General features: G+C 41.1%; 1 protein-coding gene across 8 annotated transcripts; it reads left to right on the top strand.

The window, feature by feature from the left end:
* The first annotated feature begins 757 nt into the window (after positions 1-757).
* On the top strand, positions 758-13,964 carry LOC118713478 (tripartite motif-containing protein 34). Of its 8 annotated transcripts, none has more exons than XM_036428086.2 (9): positions 762-992; positions 6,271-6,836; positions 7,473-7,568; positions 8,184-8,414; positions 10,669-10,691; positions 11,495-11,595; positions 11,876-11,902; positions 12,941-13,197; positions 13,249-13,964. In XM_036428086.2, exons 1-9 carry the CDS (start codon positions 914-916, stop codon positions 13,555-13,557), a joined length of 1,689 nt encoding a protein of 562 aa, XP_036283979.1. In that variant the 5' UTR covers positions 762-913; the 3' UTR covers positions 13,558-13,964. The 8 variants fall into 8 exon arrangements, 6 of the variants coding, with proteins under 6 accessions (XP_036283976.1, XP_036283977.2, XP_036283980.1 ...); XM_036428088.2 differs by having other exon boundaries at positions 763-992; positions 6,370-6,836; XR_006740918.1 differs by lacking the exon at positions 13,249-13,964 and having other exon boundaries at positions 759-992; positions 10,669-10,732; positions 12,941-13,055.
* Positions 13,965-14,954: the final 990 nt, after the last annotated feature.

Below are 14,954 nucleotides of genomic sequence, written 5' to 3'. Positions count from 1 at the left end.
ACCCTAATGACACCAGATAGGAAGTCGCTCTGGCTGACATTAAGACCTGATACAGTGCTCAACTTCTCCCAGCCTTGGCCCTGACCAGCCAGCAGAACCCACAACCCCAACTCCCTCAGTTGCCATAATGAATGATTTTCCACCTATAGAACCCATCACCTGGAAGCCATCAGGGCGCCAGGTGTCAGAGCAATAGCTCACCTGGGACTCTACGTTTGGTGTCATTTCCTTCAAAATAAACCTTTTGATTGGGCTTTGGTGCCTAACAAACCCTTTTACTTGGTAACAAAAGCTGCCACTTTACTCTTGTGATGGCTGCTATCATCCTCCGGGTAATTTCAGTTCTCCCTTTGCCCATATAAACGAGTCTCCATGGTGTGACCCTTGCGCACTTCTGTGCTATCTCTTGTTTACCTGGAGCTCCAAGCACAATCTCATGGAACCAGTTGCAGATTACAGCAAAGCTATTTCTGGCTCCTAGAGGTGCAACTGCAAGTAATGCACCAGCGGAACTCTTGACACCCTAAGACGAGTATTCAAAAGTGACCATTATTTTCTATTTTGAATACATAGTACATTGGTAGAGAAGGTTGGCCTGGATAAGTCTTTGTTGTGGGAGCTCTGTGCATTGCGGAATGTTTAGCTGTATCCCTGACCTCTCCCCACTAGATGGCAGCAGCCTTCCCTGTAGTGAGGACAACCAAAACTTTCTGACTTTGCCAAATGTCCCCTGGGGCAAACCTTCCCTCCCCACCCCATCCTTCTACAAACACTGGGTTAAAGCGTTACTCTCTGCCATCGCCCTGAAGGACTGCCACCATTTGGCCCAGAAGCTCTGTCCCCTTTCACTTTCACTTCTCAGCCAGTTCCTCAGGAGGAACTACTTCCTGCAGACTGAGCCCCGGGTTGGAGAATGAACCCTGACCAGAACCGCCCCGACTTTTCCTCACCACTTAAATCTGGAGTCAAGACTTCTCCGCTGGGACCTGAAGGTGTGTGGGGAGGTTTATGGCAGGCCCAGCGTGGGAGACTCGCGGACAGAGGTACTAGGTGAAGTTAGGTGAGGCATTTTGTGGCGCAGATGTGCTCTGAAGGGAAGAAAAGCCAGCTGCAGGCGCTTCCTACTCTGAGTGCAGACACAGGGCAGCGTCTGGGGCGGGACAGCTTGAGAGAAAAGTGTGTTAAACAGGCAGTGGGCCTTGTTTGCTACCTGGAAGGACCCCTATTTTAAACAGGATGAGTTCATCCCCATCCTCTTCCTGTTCTATGGTTTTGATTACCTATCTTGCTGAAGGGAACTGTAATTCTCTCTCTCCCTCTCTCTCCCTCCCTCTCCCTCTCTCTCCCTCTCTCTCCCCGCCCTCTCTCCTCCTCCATTCCTCTCTCTCTCTCTATAAAGAGATAAACAGAAAGTCTCTTCTACTTACTCCACTCCATTTGTAAACGAGGTGCCTGTTTTACAACTGTGCGAGAGCCCAAGCTCCTAGTATGGGGCATCAGACAGAATGGAGTCTTGGGGACATGGCCAGGGGTAATACTGAACCTGATTCTTTCAGGCCCCTCCTGCCACCACCGAGGTGCTGTCCGTGGCCTTCCTGACACCCTCAGCTGCTGGCCAGTCTGAAGACAGCAGGCTAACGATGGGTCTGCTGCCTGCCCCTGAGCTCTGAGGCCGCCTTTTCTCCCGAGTCTCCTGAGCTTCACTCTCAGGGCTCTGCTTGCACTTCCCTGAATAGACCTGCCTGCTCTTACCTCAGTAGTTCATTGACCCTGACTGGTGTCCTCACCTGCCTCGGCGCTCTTAGACACACCTTTGCATTGATTGTTATCTCTGCTGCTTACTGTTTTTCTTTGTTCAGAGATCATTAATAGGGTTTGACTATTGCCCAGAAGGAGACCAAAGATTTAATGATCTTACTAAGAAGTTTAATATAAATATCTATCTATATCTATATCTATCTATATCTATATCTATATTTAAAAATAAATAAAAAAAGAAGTTTGTTCTGACACTGAACATATATCATCCTAAGGTCATTAGGGAATAATTTGCACACCATTGACATGTCACAAATTTTCTCAAACATGCCCATTCTATCCTATACTTTCACTTTTCAGATGTCACTGTTACTGCCTTCCTGGGAATCTATGCCTACCGTGGAGAGGGTCCATTACTGCCCACCTATTGTCTCTCAGGGTCAAGAACAAGGCCTAACACATGAGATAAAATAGACGTACTTAACTTATTTTTTTAAAAATTGAATTCATATGAATGAAAGCAGACTGCTGCTATGAAAAAGTGCATTGAATATCCATTCAACATGCAAAACATGTTAAATACATATAAGAGCTTACATTCTAGTTGGGGATAGATCATAACAAATTATAAATAATTGATGTGGTATACAAGAAGGTGACTAGCCCTGGCTGGGGTGGCTCAATTGGTTGGAGCATTGTCCCCTACAACAAAAGGTTGAGGGTTCTATTCCCAGTCAGGGCACTACCTGAGTTTCAGGTTTGATGCCCATGTGGGGTGTATACAGGAAGCAACTCTGGCTATATATATATATATATCTTTCTCAATCAATGAACAAATCTTCAAGTGAGGATTTAAATTAAAAAAGGAGTTGATGTCAAAGCAGCTGCCACCGGAATGACTATGCTTATGGGATAATGTTTTTAAAACATTGAATTAGAGGTGCCCGGCTAGCTCAGTCAGTAGAGCATGAGACTCTTAAAACATTGAATTAGGGTGAGTGACATGCTGAAAACTTTGCTAGAGCTCTTGGGGAGAAGGGTCATTAATGTGGAGGAGATTTAACCTTGAACTCTTTTATATATATATATATATATATATATATATATATATATATATATATATATTATTGATTTTTTTACAGAGAGGAAGGGGGAGAGATGGAGAGCTAGAAACGTCGATGAGAGAGAAACATCGACCAGCTGCCTCTTGCACACCCCCTACTGGGGATGTGCTCGTAACCAATGTACATGCCCTTGACCGGAATCGAAGCCGGGACCTTTCAGTCCACAGACCGACCCTCTACCACTGAGCCAAACCGGCTTCGGCTTAACCTTGAACTCTTAAGGGGTGGCTGAATTAGAGATTCTGAGCCTAGATGAATAGGGAGGGGCAGTTGCAGTGTTTCTGAGTTCACCTGGTCTTTGGATGCCAAAAACACGTCCTACTTTCCCCATTGGCAGTTCATGATCCAGGACATCAAGGGAATCATCTGGGATAGTGTCTGAAAACTTCAAAGGAAATCCTTTCTACACTTCACTTCCAGGAGACACTTTCATTTTTATTATCTAACCTGCAGAGAGGCATGGATTGTGCCTTATTATAAGTCCAGATGTGAGGAGAATACTCAATTGTGGGATACAGGTGTCTGACACTTAGGGTAACCAGCTGACCTGATAGTTCCATCAGGCAGATGTAACTTGTGTTCCTTTCTCTAACTCCCTGACTGCTGCTCAGCTTTTGAGTCACTCTTAAACATTGCTGGAGACACTTCCTGGCCATGTGTGGGGCTCTGCCTTCTCTGTACCTTTCTCTTTCTGTGATCATTATGACCACAGGTGTTTTGACATCAACTCCTGTAGACCCACTCTGATGTGAGGTCCACAAACCCGTGGGAGAAAGCATGCTCTGTTACTCTCTTCTCCGTAGGTTCTTGGTGTTTTTCAGCATCGGTTGGATATTGAACAGAATAAAAGATAACTGAGAAGTGAACACCTGTGGCTGGCTCATTGATCTTCCATTGTAATCATGGGTAGAAATTATCATGTTACATAAACCCCTGTTTTTGTTAGTCACCAGAGCCTGATCTAATCAATTGCCACCACAGAAAGTGACTAATAGTTTATGGACTTTAGACTGAAATTGTGTCCCTCACACAAATATGTTTGCCTTTGTGCATGTAGCCTTATTTCTTGTATCTGTACCATTGGCTGGATTGCTCCTTTCAACCTCTATTCATGGAAGTCTTATTCTTCATCAGATTCAGTTCATGAATCATTAGAGAAGTGGGCAGATTCCTAGGCCTACAGGTATCTCTATACAGCTTTCATTCTATCCCCATCCTTTCTTTATAGGCAAGGGGAAGGGGAAGATTTATAGTTTGTTACACATCTCAGATCTTTCACTATCAAATTCTTTCAACTATATTAATAACCTAATGTTGCTGTAACAAATTACCACAAATTAGATAGCTTAAAACATCAGGGATTTATTCTTTTGCAGTTTAGGACGACAAATGTCCAAAGTCAAAGTAGTGATAGAGTTGGAGCCTCTGAGGAGAATCTGTCCCCCATCTCTCTTAGTTTCTGGTGGTTTCCAGCCATCTCAACAGTCCCTGCCTTGATGGCCTTCTTTGCCACCATTGTTACATGGCCTTCTTTTTTATGTGTCTGTGAACCCTTTTTCTTCTTATATTAACTCTGGTCATTGGATTTAGAATCTACCCTCTTCCAGTATAACCTCATCTTAATTTGATTACATCTGCAAAAACCTCAATGCAAAATAAGACTACATCCACAAAGGCAAACGTATTTGTGTGAGGGACACAATTTCAGTCCATTAGAAGACATATCAAAATAAATAAATAAATAAATAAATAAATAAATAAATAAATAAATAAATAAAAATAAAAAAGAAGAAGACATATTAAGACATTCATAGCCACTGAGGTCTTCTCCCTTACCTTACAGCTCCTTGTCCAAATTTAGCCCAGGTTGTAAGAGTCAGTGTCACCATGCTACTGCTGATGGACCACCATTATACTTCCAGGTTTGGTTTGCCATTCCTACTCATGTGACAACAGGACATAAGCCAGCCAGGTTTACTTAATTTAACAAAGGCATATAAGAGAGGAGACATAGCACGTTGGCATGACTGCTCTAAGTGAGCTCTAATGAGAGTTTGCAAGGAGATCTAGGAATTACTTTATACCCCCCATGACAGGTCTTTTGTAAACAAGAGACTGTCACTTTTATGTCATTTAGGAAGTGTCACATTTTGAGACCCTTTAGGCTCCTGTATTGCAAAAGGCCTAGCAGCTCTCTGCACACCAGCCACAGTGGAGTTCTAAAATTAGTAGAAGATGCTGTGTCCTCCATCAATAGAGCATTCTTCTCCCTAAAATGTTTTTCCTCTTTATCATTCCGTATTCCCTCCTCATCTTTTATCTTTCAGCCTTATCCTTACTTATTCAAATGGGATTTTTTTTATGATCTCCTATTTAATTTTCCCAAAACGTGTAATTCTGTGTGGTGCTGATTATCATACCTACCAGACCTCTGAAAACATTCTATTCACTCCAATTCACTTACTAAATTGAATAATCTTTGTAAGTCACTGGATTCCATGTACAGATCAGAAAAAAAGAGAGTATTCTTATTTTTTAAGGATTTTTACATGAGGAATAAATAGGTCAAAGTGATGTGTAATTGTAACTGGTTAATAATTGTTAGTAATAAGATTACTTCCCTATTGTGGTCCTTGTTATTTCTATCAGTATTGCTGAGGAGTAATATGAGAGGGTTTTGTGTGGGACAGACTGGAAACCATTTATGTGGTCCCAAAGCTCACCTATCAGTGAACTCCTAATTAAAGGAAAGATAAAACAATGATTTTTAAAAGGAAGTCTAATCACCTATGGAGAAGTGAGGTTCTTTACATATTTATTTAGTATTGTGTTCCCAGACAAGGGCCTGGTCCATGTGTGGCTTACATTTTAGGAGTAGGACATTTAAAGAAGGATGTCATATATTATATAGTGGTAATAAGAAAAAGATGTTAAATAATACACCAAATGATGCTTTGGTGGTTGTGCTGTAGAAAAGTTAGTCATATTAGACATGCAAGAAGGGAGTTCAGTGAAATATAAGAGGAAGTCACGCAAATATCAAGGAAGGATCATTCCAGGCTGAAAGAAAAGCTAAAGATAGCCTGTGGACTGAAAGGTCCCAGGTTCGATTCTGGTCAGGGGCATGTACCTTGGTTGCGAGCACATCCCCAGTAGGAGGTGTGCAGGAGGCAGCTGATCAATGATTCTTTTTCATCGATGTTTCTAACTCTCTATCCCTCTCCTTTCCTCTCTGTAAAAAATCAATAAAATATATTTAAAAAAAAAAAAAAAAAAAGGAAAAGAAAAGCAAAAGCTCTGAGGCATAGGTGGCTTACCCAAGTCACTGAATTCACTTTTCCCCTCTCTCTCTCTTTTTTTTTTTTTTTTTTTTTTTTTTATCTTTCAGCTTTTCAGCCTTGGCCAATCTTGAAAGTGTGCACAGTTAGCATCCCTTTTATTTGTGTCATTCTTATACCATATCCTTTCAATCTGCCCACCCATCCAGGAATCTTTAAGCAAGAAGAGTCTCGGGAAGAAACCAGGGGAGCAGCTGCCATGGCTTTAGAATTCCTAGTGAACATGAAAGAGAAGGTGACTTGTGCCATCTGCCTGGAACTTTTGACAGAACCCCTGAGTCTAAACTGTGGCCACAGCTTCTGCCAAGCCTGCATCACTGACAAGAAGCCAGAGATCGGCCCAGGAGGGGAAAGCAGCTGTCCTGTGTGTGGAGTCAGATACTCTTTTGGAAGCCTATGGCTTAATCAGCATCTAGCCAACATAGTAGAGAGAGTCAAAGAGGTCAAGCTAAGCCCAGAGGAAGGGCAGATGAAAGATCTCTGTTTGAGCCATGGAGAGAGACTCCGACTCTTTTGTAAAGAGGATAGGAAGGCTATTTGTCAGTTTTGTGAATGGTCCCAGGAGCACCGTGGTCATCAGATATTCCTCATGGAGGAGGTAGTCAAGGCATACCAGGTAAGGCCCAGGATGGAGGGAGATGAGGTGAAAGGTAGTACTCAGTGGGAAATCTCACCTTTCCATCCTACTTTACTCACCTCAGCATCTTAGCATGGACTCCTGTAATTTCCTTCCATGTGTCACTTACCCTATGCTTGGCTTCCCAAGCCTGAGAGACATCACTGTGTATTCCTTCCATTTACATAAAGTATGAGTCTAAGTACAGACTTTGGCCAAGAGTGAAAGGTTTTCCTTTTTTCTCCTTCGTCATGTGGATGGAGAATTTCTTTCACAGGTTTAGCTCTCATTGCTCCGCCTAGCAGGAAGGTTGCTGTTAACATTGGGGATGGGATGTGGAAAGACTTTCAATAAGAGAATAGGATTTTTCTTGGCCATAACAGAATCAATATTTACTCTAAAAAGAAAGAAAAATGAAGCTACTCTTGGTGAGGGGGTAGTGACTTTCATCACCTAGGAATAAAGAAAACATCAGCTCCTCAGATTTTCTCCCAAGGTCATAGATTGTAATCACCAGATTCTAATAGTAAACCAGTCTCTTCTGAGATCAGGCTTGTTTATTCCTCATTTATTCTCTTTCCAGGTGCTAAGAAAGACCATGGCTTGACTCTAGTATGATTCCCCTCTCTCACACAGGAAAAGCTCCAGACAACTCTGGACAGACTGAGGAAGGAGCATCAGGAAGCTGAGAAGTTGGGTGCTGACATCAGAGAAGAGAGAACTTCCTGGAAGGTAGGAGGAGACTCTTCCTGGGTAATATCTGACTTAGGAATCTTGGCAGGAACTTCCATGCCAATCACAAGGAAGCCCTTTTCTCTTCAATCCCTGACATTGAAGGAGTCCAGAAGCCATTTGGTTAGTTCTCTTCCTTGTCCTGTCTCTGTTGGGGGTGGGGGCAGGAGAGTAGATGTTACACATAAATATATTACAATTACAAATGGTACACACAGATATTTGGAATTGAGAGCAAAAAACAGTCTTAGTGGTGAGGAAGGCTGAAGAATTCTGTCTTCCATTCCTGTTTTCCAGTGAGGCTCTCACACCTCCAGTGGAAGGAAGATAAACTTCAAGGTGCAAATGTGAGAGTGTGGGAAGGCATGAATGTCTAGGACAGCTGTCTACAACCTAAACCTCGCCCCAGTTTTACAGTTGTTCCAGCGTTGGCTAAATAAGAGAGTCTGAGGCCTTTTTGGTTTATACTGAAAAGGAAAAACGCTTTCCCCCAAATTGCTTCCTTGTTTCTAATCCTTTCCTGGTTAGAACTCCCTGAAAAAAATCCTTTCCCCTGGCTTCTAATCCCTTTCACTGTAGGCTCTCCTTACTTCTCTCTCTTGTTTCACCTTGCAGAGTCAGATACAGACTGAGAAACACAGGATACAAACAGAATTTAATCAGCTTAGAAGCATCCTGGACAGTGAAGAGCAAAGAGAACTCCAGAAATTGGAGGAAGAGGAGACGAAGACCCTGCATGACTTAGCTGAGGCTGAGAATGCACTGGTTCAGCAGAGCCAGTTGCTGGAAGAGCTCATCTCAGATCTGGAGCGTCGCAGTGGATGGTCAGCCCTGGAGCTGCTGCAGGTAGAAAGGGTGACCCAATCTGAGATTCTTAAAACACCCTCTAACTTGGCTTCTCTTCTGTGCCCTGGGGCTCTAATCCTGGTGTTGACACTAAAAGTTCCTTTGACCTTGTAGAGTGCCCAAGAATAAAGTCAACAGAGAGGGAAGAAAAGAGAATCATGAAACACTCAAAGGCCAGGATTTGCGCTGTCATATCCATTTGTGACTAAAGAAATATCTCTCTGGACACATTTTTTTTTTTAAACTCTCTGCTAATACAGAGAACAAAACATTGCTTTGGTTGTAAACCTGGCCAGTGGCATTAAGAGTAAGGCCAAATACAAGGAGTTCGCAAAAAATGTATACACACTTTCTTTTCTGATAGCTCAATTGATGTTTCTTTTCAGATTTAACCCATTGAATAATTAGTAATTATTCAAAGTATGTATACATTTTGGGGACACCCTATATATTGATACATATTGTTCAAAAACAAATCAATCCATAGTGGTAATGATGTAGAAATGCAGACAACCAAAATAAGTTAAGGATATGGAAATGACGAATTGGTAAGATGTTTTAAGCATTTGGGAATGGGACTGAATGTGTATCTTAATCATTTTGACAAGAGGGCATAAGAAAGAAAACAATATGGTGTGGTGAATAGAGATTCTGTTTTAGATATTCTGAGTTGCTGCTATGTTTCTTCTTTGTTATGGGATATATTATTCTGGATACATGACGAAACATAATAGACAATGATTAGATATGTGAAGTTTGGAATCAACAGCACCTGTGTGTGAGTTAAAATTAAAAAAAAAACAAAAAACTGGAAGAGGTTTTCTGTGCAGAATATGCATTCTGCTAATAAAGAAGAATTTTACTTCCTTTCCAATATAAATGCTTTTTTACTTCTTTTCGTTGTCTAATAGTCTCTATTGGAACCATTAGTACCATGTTAACACAAGTAGTGTCAGTAGACATCCCATCTTGTTCCTGATCTCAGTGGGGAAAGTATTCAGTGTTCCATTTTCATCATTCAGTATGATGTTTGCTCGCTGTGGGTTTTTCTTAGGTGCCTTCATCAGGCTGAGGAAGTACCCTTCTAGTCCTAGTTTATTGTTATTACTGTTTTTTTGTTTTGTTTTGTTTTTTTAATATATTTTATTGATTTTTCACAGAAAGGAAGGGAGAGGGTTAGAGAGCTAGAAATATCGATGAGAGAGAAACATCGACCAGCTGCCTCTTGCACGCTCCCTACTGGGGACATGCCCACAACCAATGTATAAGCCTTTGACCGGAATCGAACCTGAGACCTTCCAGTCCGCAGACCGACGCTCTATCCACTGAACCAAACCGGTTTCGGCTTTGTTTTTATCATGAAAGGCGTTGGATTTTGGCAAATGATTTTTTTTCTGTCTTTTGAAATAGCTATGTGTTTTTTATCTTTTGTTCTATTAATATGATGTTTTATATTGATTGCTTTTATATTCAACCAATTTCGCATCTCTGGAATAAAAAAACTTGACGATGATATATAATCTTTTCTATTTTTCTGGATTCAATCTTCTACAAATAGTTTACCAGTTTGTTTCTATAGTCATAAAGGATATTGGTCTATAGTTTACCTTTCATGTGATGTCTTTGTCTGGTTTTAGCATCAGAATAATATTGGCCTCATAGAGTGAGTTGGGAAGTATTCCCTCCTCTTCTAGTTTTTGAGAACAATTTACGAATTATTTGTTATATTTATTCTTTAAACTTTTAGTAGAATTCCCCAGTAAGGGCATCTGGGATTGGATTTTTTTTCTTCTTCTGAAAATCCACTCCAATTTCTACGTGTGTCATGTCTATTCATATTTTTCAATTCAATCTCTACATGTTTCTGATCTATCAGATTTTTCCAGTCCAATCTCTACATGTTTAGGTACATTCAGATTTTCTAGTTCTCCCTGAATCAGTATTGGTAGCTTTTGTGTTTCTAAGAGTTTGTTCATTTAATCTAGGTTATCTAATTTATTGGCATACAATGGTCACTAATCTTTATAATATTTGATTTCTATAAAGTCAATAGTAATGTCTCCTTTTTAATTCCTTATTTTAGTAATTTTCCTCCCCTCTCTTTTTATTCATGGAATGTCTAGCTAAAGGTTTGTCAATTTTGTTGATATTTTCAAATAACTTTTTATTTTTCTATCATTTTTCTACTTTTTCTTTCATTAGTCTTGCTCTAATATTTACACTCCTTGGTTCATGTTTTCTTTCTTCTCCTTAGGACACGAGTGGAATCATGAAATGGTGCGTATGGGTGACCAGGAGTGGTCTATTTATGAAGAAAGGTTTGTAGTCATGAGACTTATTTGGTCATCAACCAGAATGAAAATTCTCCCAAAGCAAGAAAAGTTAGATGTAGTATTATTTTAAATTGCTAGGATTTAAGTGTCCCATATTTATTGAGAATGTACCAGATTCTATGGTAGTGAATTTAATGGTTGAAATTCACAATTAGAGCCAGTAAGGATAACTTTTCTTTTGCCAAGTGTTTTTAACTTTTCCCAGAACACCTGACATCTCAAATGTTACTTGTGGGCCATACCACTGTTCAGGCTTTGGACTGGGGCACAGGTTTCAAGGTTTTCAGAAAGGAGACCTGTATCCCAGTCAGGATCTGCAGCCTCACCACTGATCTGCCTGGAACCCACATCTGGGGCCTCTTTATGGGAGACTCGTTGTTTTGTGGAAAATGACAAATATTACATATCATTTTAGAGGTAGCAAAGGCTTTTCTTATACATTATTTCATCTAATTCCTATTCATTCCATGGGGTATCACAGGAAAGGCTAATTATTATATATTTTTTTTAGAAGAACAAATTCTTACTTTGAGGTGAAGGCTTTCCCAAGGTCACACAGAGGGCAACTGGGAAAGTAGACCTGCACACATTTTTTTCTGGTTCCAGTAGCAGGGGACTTCCTTCTCCCCTCCTCGGGCTTCTCAGAGAATCAGGTTCAAGTGCATTAAGGGTATGAAAAAAGAGGAAGAACAAAAAGGTATGAGATGTAGGATCAACTTTATTTATTTATTTTTTTGTCATCCCTAGGAGTGAGGTGTGGACATTGAAGAAGCCAAAAACTATTTCAAAAAAACTGAAGCATGGATTCCGTGCTCCAGATCTGAGTGGAATGTTGCACACGTTTAAAGGTGAGGAGAGGCAGGGCAGGAGTGTGGATCTAAGATGTTTATGGTGTTAGGGACTAAGTTGAGGTGTGGGTCAGGGTCTGATATAGTCTCACATGGAGATAGAAAGGAGGTGTTCAGAGAAGGGATGTTGCTAATGGAGATGTGGTTAAGGGAGAATGGCTAGATTCTGGTTCATTCTCTGAGCCTCACAGTCTTCTCCCCTTCCCCTATTCTAGAGACAAGCTATCAGTGTTTAATCATTTGCTTCTAACCAACATTATTAAATCTTTTATCATTTCAGAGCTCACATGTGTCCAGTATTATTGGGGTAAGAAGTTACTGGGTCTTCAAATCACTGTGTTCTGATCCCCTGTCAGAGTTTGTGGTTTCAGTGAGATCTGATGATCTTACCCTACGTGTTTCCCTCACTTCCCAATACATGTATATAATACACTAGAGGCCCATTTTATGAAATTTGTACGTGGAGGAGGGGGTTCCCTCAGTCTAGCCTGCTCCATTTCCAATTTGGGACCCATTGGAAGATGTCTGGCTGCTGGTTTAGGCCCGATCCCTCTCGCAATCTGGTTTTGAATGTTTTAAGTTTTGGGTTAAATAATTTAATGGGACCACTAGCTCCTAACTGCTCACCTGTCTGCCTGCTTGATCGCCCCTAACTTCCTCTGCCTGCCTGTCTGCCTGATCATCCCCAAATGCCCTCCCTTGCTGGCCTGATCTCGCCCCCAACTGCCCTCCCCTGCATGCTTGGTTGCCCCCAATTGCCCTGCCCTGCTGACCTGATCTTGCCCCCAGCTGCCCGCCTCTGCCAGCCAAATTGGTTTTGATTGGTCGGTTTCTATGCCGGTCAATGTCAAAAGCCCCACCACCTAGACAGCCAATGGTTCCTCACACTTCACCCTGATTTGGTTCTGATTGGTCAGTTTCTATGCCAGTCAGCATCTCTGGGATTATCAATAGGGCCTGATCAGAAAGGCAGGGCTGATCAGCAGGTGGAGGTCTGGAGAGAAATGGTGGCATGGATGCTGGCCAGACTGGGAGAGAAAGAGAGAGGCAAGTGCTGATCAAAAGCTGCCATGGAGGCAATGAATCAATCCTGCTTCTCTCTTCAGTCCTCTTGCTGGCCCTGATTCCCAGCACCCTCAGCAGTCAGTGCTGGGGTACCCCACCTGCAGCGGAAGCAGCGCTGACTTCTGGTTTTTAAATATTAGGATTACTCCAGAGCTTTACCTCGCTTGTCCAATCATCAATACAAGTTCTTCCTAGTCACCTTCCAAGTTCCCTCTCCAAGTCCCCAGATAAACCAATCCCTGTAATCTAACTAATCTTATCTTTTTCTTTTTCTCTGCAGTGGACATGACATTTAATCCATTCAACTTAAATTTGAATCTCACCCTTTCAGAGGATCACAGACAGTTGGCATCTGTGCCAATTTGGCCTATGAAGTATTATAATTATGGTGTCTTGGGCTCCCAATATTTCTCATCAGGAAAACACTACTGGGAAATAGATGTGTCCAAGAAGACTGCCTGGATCCTGGGGATATACTATAGAAAACGTTCCTGTAATAAAAAGTTTGGTGTTAGACGAGACACAATTTATCAAAAGGCTTTCGGTAATAAAAAGTTTGGTGTTAGACCAGACACACTTTGTCAAAAGGCTTACTCCAGATTTAGACCTGAAAATGGCTACTGGGTTGTAGGGTTACAGAATCAATCTGAGTACAATGCCTTTGAAGACTCTGCCACCTCTGATCCCAAGATCTTGACTCTTTCTGTGGCTGTACCTCCCCGCCGAGTTGGGGTATTCTTAGACTATGAAGCAAGCACTGTCTCATTTTTTAATGTCACAAACCATGGGTCACTCATCTACAAGTTCTCTAAATGTCACTTTTCCCAAACTGTTTATCCCTATTTCAATCCTTGGAACTGCCTAGCTCCGATGGCTCTGTGCCCACCGAACTCCTGAATGTTCTCTTTCCCTCACCCACTTCTGTGTAGCAACCTTGTCCTGAGGCTCATCTCCTGCACCAGAGCTGATATCTACATTCCAAACCTTCTCTTGTCTCTTTCCTTTAGAACTTTTACTAGTTCTTGGGATTTGAATTTTTTTCTGGATTAAGTTAGAAGAGAATCTTATTTACCCAGTTACCCTTTTATGTATTCTCAGTGTCAGATATATTATACCTCTTAAAGACAGAGCAATATTTCTCCATAATTTCCTTTATCACTGATTTTGAGAGGTATGGAAAAACCTGTCTGCAACCACACATGACCTTAGGATAATCCATAATCGCCCCACCCACCACCAAGAACAACTAAGGAGTATTTGAGTACATGTCTGTTTCCTAGCATACAGCAGTGTCATCAGTTGAGGGGAAAAATAAATGTCATAATGTACCCAGAGTAAAAATTTTATAAAACCCAGAGTGTTTTATTTTAAATCGCTTATCTGACATGATGTGTAACAATGAATACTTCTTTAAATAAAACATAAATTGTGATTTTAAAACTGTACCCAACCCTTTAAGATTGTTGTATGAAACTGTCACTCAATATAAAGTGGCTATTTAATTGTTCTGCACGATTTGATAAAATTTTCTCTCATGATCACAGAAATGTATAAGCTGTGTTAGTGTCCTGTGCAACAGAAGTGTGCCCTTCAGAGGAACAGAAAATGATTCTACTGAAACTCATTTGTCAAGTGCCCAGAAGCTATTTGTTAAGATCACTCCAGTGCCAGTCTTGTGTTATAGAACTTACACCCAGGCTATGACTTTTTTGGTTGTTGTTGTTAATCCTCACCTGAGGAAAGATATATATATATAGTATTTTTAGAAAGTGGAAGGAAAGTAGGGAGAAAAAAAGAGTTATAAAAATATCCAGGTGAGAGAAACATATCAATTGGTTGCCTTCCATGTGTGCCCAGAGGGATAAAACCTGAAATGCAGGTATCCAAGTAAATGCCTTTTTGCTCTTGACTAGAAATCAAATTAGCCACCCATTGGTGCTCAGGCTGGAGCTCTAGCCACTGAGAACATTGGCCATGGCAAGGCTGGTACTATTTTATGACCCTTTATTGGAAATTTAAAAAAACTACAAAAATTTGAGTTTTCAAATCTATCCAACAGAGGAACCCATGTCTAGGGACAGCCTTTTGGTATTCTGGGCTTTTCCTTGTGCTAAAACATCTGAGCATAGCACCCTATGTACCATCCAATTCACTTTTATTTTTCTTTTATAATCAGTTTCAAATTATGAGGAATAGACTCACTGAGGATAGTAAAGGAACAAACTTTCCTTAGAGCAACATCCTATATAATAAAACGCTAATATGCAAATTGACCAATCAGTGAACATCCTGGT

The sequence above is a fragment of the Pipistrellus kuhlii genome, unplaced genomic scaffold (assembly GCF_014108245.1).
Source record: "Pipistrellus kuhlii isolate mPipKuh1 unplaced genomic scaffold, mPipKuh1.p scaffold_m20_p_9, whole genome shotgun sequence".
In the NCBI taxonomy this organism is placed as follows: domain Eukaryota; kingdom Metazoa; phylum Chordata; class Mammalia; order Chiroptera; family Vespertilionidae; genus Pipistrellus; species Pipistrellus kuhlii.
The sequence above is the reverse complement of the archived record's forward strand: the minus strand, read 5'-3'. Positions and strand labels throughout refer to the sequence as shown.

Excerpts from the sequence above, each read along its gene's own strand:
- LOC118713478 (XM_036428083.2), top strand. The coding sequence starts at position 914 with ATGAACCCTGACCAGAACCGCCCCGACTTTTCCTCACCACTTAAATCT. Across the intron at positions 6,837-7,472 it reads AGGTAGTCAAGGCATACCAG|GAAAAGCTCCAGACAACTCT; the intron begins GTAAGGCCCAGG and ends TCTCTCACACAG. Across the intron at positions 11,596-11,875 it reads AATGTTGCACACGTTTAAAG|AGCTCACATGTGTCCAGTAT; the intron begins GTGAGGAGAGGC and ends TTATCATTTCAG.